This window comes from Filicampus tigris, chromosome 6, assembly GCF_054856515.1.
Source record: "Filicampus tigris isolate MCC_2025a chromosome 6, RoL_Ftig_1.0, whole genome shotgun sequence".
Classification (NCBI taxonomy): Eukaryota; Metazoa; Chordata; class Actinopteri; order Syngnathiformes; family Syngnathidae; genus Filicampus; species Filicampus tigris.
In genome coordinates this window covers 28,852,228-28,855,904 of record NC_141222.1, presented here as the reverse complement: position 1 = coordinate 28,855,904, position 3,677 = coordinate 28,852,228, and the positions used below count along the sequence as shown (strand labels likewise).

Sequence of the window (3,677 nt, the reverse complement as noted above, 5' to 3'; positions counted from 1 at the left end):
AGCTACTTCTGTCAGTCCACCGCCCGATGGAGCCGGAACGTCTGCAACAGCACTTGTGACGGTGAGTGCCTCCACGGGGGGAAATGTACCCAATCGCAATCGCTTCACACTGACGAATGAACGCTTAGATGATTTTGCTGGGTTCCGCTTGAGTTGGTCCAATGCCCCCCCTCCACGCACACAAAAAAACCCCACCCTAAAACGGGCGGACGACGACGATTACAATGCCGGGTGAAAAGCCGTCATTGGTCAGCCCGTCCCTTTTGAAAGTCGTCCCGTCATTCGTCAATTGCCAGCAAAACGGGCGTCGGTCAGTGACGGAGCGGTCCGTCGCTCTGACGGAACGCTCACCTCTGCTCGACACAACTGAACGCTCCGTCGCAAGGGTGCTCTTTCTATCTGTTTAACTCCTCCCTCTTCCTCCCTCCCTCCCTCCCTCCCTCCCCCCCCCCCCACAGCGTTCACCGACGACGACATCACAGATGACCTGGATTGCTTCGTTGACAGTCTTTACTGGCTGTAAGTCACATCGCACATCTTAACATGAAACCATGCCCTCATTTGTTGTCCTTTTCAACCGAATCAAAACTATGAAGTAAATGAAGGAAATCAATGAGGATTGCCTTTGACGGCAGCTGCACCCTCCGCAAACTGCGCCAACATAAACGGCATGGCAAAAGACAAAAAGGGAAAAAAAAGAGGATTTGATATGCAAACGCCCTGAACGGTGAGCTTGCGTAGGCTGCCGAGGCTTCCCGTACAGTATCTTGTACGTGATGCACAAACTAGAAGAAAAAAAGTCAACAGAGGGCACAAATGATGAAGGAGCGTTGAGGGATTGCCACGCATGATATGGTGCAACCAAGTCATCCTTCTGTGAGACAACCGAAGGACAATGAAACAATGAAAAAGGGCTTGTCATAATTGCCTCTTGCCATTAGACACTTTGTGACGTTGCCGCCCAAGAGGGAAAAAACACAGTCGACAAAGGCCGGGTAGCAGCTGCATGTAGTGACTAGTTGAAGGCCGGCGGTGGCAGTATTGCGTCTGGTATCCAACGTTGCGTCATGAGCGAGCATGCGGACCCACTTGGCCAAGAGCATTTTGAGAAGCAACGAGAGCAAATTCGTGCCAAAGCCTTGCTCATTTGCGTGCGTGCGTGCGTGCTGACGTGAGGGCCGCGGCGCTACGCGAGGGCAACGTTGCGCAAGAGTGAGTTCATGTGCGTGACGGCGCGCGAGTCAAGTGCTGGACTAAAGGGACGCGCTCATGTCGTCGTCCTCAGTCCCAAAAGACAATTACGACAGCGTCCGCAAAAGACACAAGGTGCTTTTGGAATTCCCCTTTCAGGCGACATACAGTATCTTCATCATCGTCATCGTCGCGATTGCCAAATGCGCGTTGAAGTGTGCAACATGTACAAAAACAAGCATTAGAAAAGAGTTCAAGAAAAAGGAACGTGAGCAATGAGCAACCATGTCAGCTCAGCAAAACTTTCACTTACTGCTTTGAAGGAATGACTTGACTCGCATTTGGCTCCACACAAAAACGTCGGCGGACGTCTAATAAGGAAATGATTTCAAATATCTTGTGAAAAACACGCATGTCCAATTTTGTCATTCTTTCCTTGAAATGTTTCACGTTAACCACTTAAGGACGAGAGCGCATACGCCCGTTTCTACCACTAGAGGCGGGAGCGCTGTTGCGTCATTCTACCTTTAAAGCCGGGAGAGAGAGCGGATACGTCGGTCTCTTTTTTTTTTTTTTCAATCCAATTCTCCGTCTCTTTGCCAATTGAATGCATCGGAATATACGCGTGACGGTGTCAGGAGACCGCGGAGGATGTCGTGGAATTTTTTCGAGCCGTAGGTAGGCTAACGGCGGACGTCGTCGATCGCCGGGAGCTCTGATAAGTAACGGCGGTGCTATATAGAGGAGGCGCGCGACCAGTGGAACCGGTCGAAGGCGATATGATATGGTTTGTAGACAATGACGACATTGACGTCTTTGTAACAGAATAGAGGATGGTAATCACCGCTCGATTGTTTTTTAAATTAAAACGGTGCTTCCCTTGCACTGACACATGACTTTTACATCTTCCATTGAAAGAGTAAATCATAATCCATTCTGCCTGCGTGAAAGCCACATGTCTGAGCTCTCTCATTCTTTTGGAATGATGTTTCTGTCTGCTACAGGGCTGAGATATAAGCAAGTGTTGAATTTCTGGGAGAACTTCACGGGCAATTCTAAAGGCGACCGACGGTTTTGGGGAGCTGTTGAGACAGGCGCCTTAGGCCTTCATGGGTTAATGGGATGTGTGTCGTGCGGAAAGCCCAATGTAATGTAAAGTAAAAATGTTACGTCATTTTGCTTTTGTCTTTTTCACGGCACAGCAACGACGAACGTGTTCAGTTCCATCCAAGATGGTTGGACCTGTGGGTTAGCAATAATATTTTCAGTTTGTTGAATAACTTTCCAGATGTGTTTGATGAGGTGACTGATTTCATAGATTTCGTACCAAACAAATCATTTCACGCATGACAATTCATTTCACGGTCCAACTCCGACTTGAAAATGCCATTTTTGTCCCCGCGCAAGATGGGGCTCCCATTTTGCGCACCGCTAACCCAAGGCCGCTTGCTGTCTTTTTCTACCCGCCAGCTACGTGCTGAGGACGGTGGGCCCTCGGTGCTCGCAAACCAGCGACTTCTTTGGCCAGTGCAACTGAGCCGTCACCCGCTCGGCTCCGTTGCCTTTCGCTATCGTCCATCGAAACGTACGCCCAGCGCGGCTCTTTCCTTTGCCGAGATATGAATGACGGACGCTGCCGGAGAGCTATTCGGCAAACATCCATTCCAATGTGTTCTGATTTCCGCAACTTGCGGTGATGGTGTTTGGATCAACCTTTGATTGGCTGACATCAGCAACGATGCCTTGATGAAAAAGCCACTGTTGTAAACCTGTTTCGCCAATCGCAATGAATCAATAAAGGCTGGCCGGGCACTCAAAGAGACTATTGTCATCATTGTTTGAAAGTTGGGGTTACGTTTGACAATAGGAAATGGAAAAAAACAGAGAGAGAGAGAGAGAGAAAGGTTGCTGTTTCTGAGGAAGTGAAGAAAGAACACACCTTGCTGGAGAATGCTTTTGTTGCTCGCATCAAATTAAAAAAGTTTTTCCTTTACCGAGCCTCAGCGTTGTGGCATTTTTGCAATACTCCGAGCAGGAAATGAATTGGAGGGTGTGATTGGATGTTAAAAATAACTAGTTTAGAGGTCACATTCCGTTGTTCCCCATTTGGTGTCAAGTGGGTAGGAACAGTCAAATCGTTGCATACGTCATGTCAACATCTAATTGGTGTCACGCCCTTTCTTTGACTGCAAAGAAAGAATGCACGAGGGGGAAAAAAATCTCGACTCAACTATCCTTGTACAAAAGGATGGTCTTCCAAGAGCAACAATTCCCTTCGGGTCGCTACAGTATTTTTTCTCCACCCCCACTTTAAAATTGGTCAGAGATGATCTCATATATGCGATGATCAAATCTGCGTGTTTTTCAGCTGAGTTTGTCAAGAGCAGTGATTTTGTAGTTGTCATTTCATTTTCTTTCCCACGTTCATGCCTCGTCTGCTCGTTTGGTTTTCGCCTCTACCGGACAAAAACTAGGTGGGCCTCGTC

At 48.2% G+C, this 3,677-nt stretch overlaps 1 protein-coding gene across 2 annotated transcripts in view; it reads left to right on the top strand.

Moving 5' to 3' along the window:
• Positions 1 to 3,009, top strand: part of LOC147146649 (uncharacterized) — a 7,631-nt gene extending 4,622 nt beyond the window's left edge. For both annotated transcript variants that reach the window (XM_086034089.1, XM_086034090.1), the window contains exons 3-5: positions 1 to 61; positions 459 to 519; positions 2,662 to 3,009. The exon at positions 1 to 61 is cut by the window's left edge and continues 686 nt beyond it. In XM_086034089.1, the coding sequence (XP_085890215.1) occupies positions 1 to 61; positions 459 to 519; positions 2,662 to 2,728 (189 nt within the window). In that variant the 3' untranslated portion in view covers positions 2,729 to 3,009. The remainder of the gene's footprint in view (positions 62 to 458; positions 520 to 2,661) is intronic.
• The last annotated feature ends 668 nt before the right edge of the window (positions 3,010 to 3,677 follow it).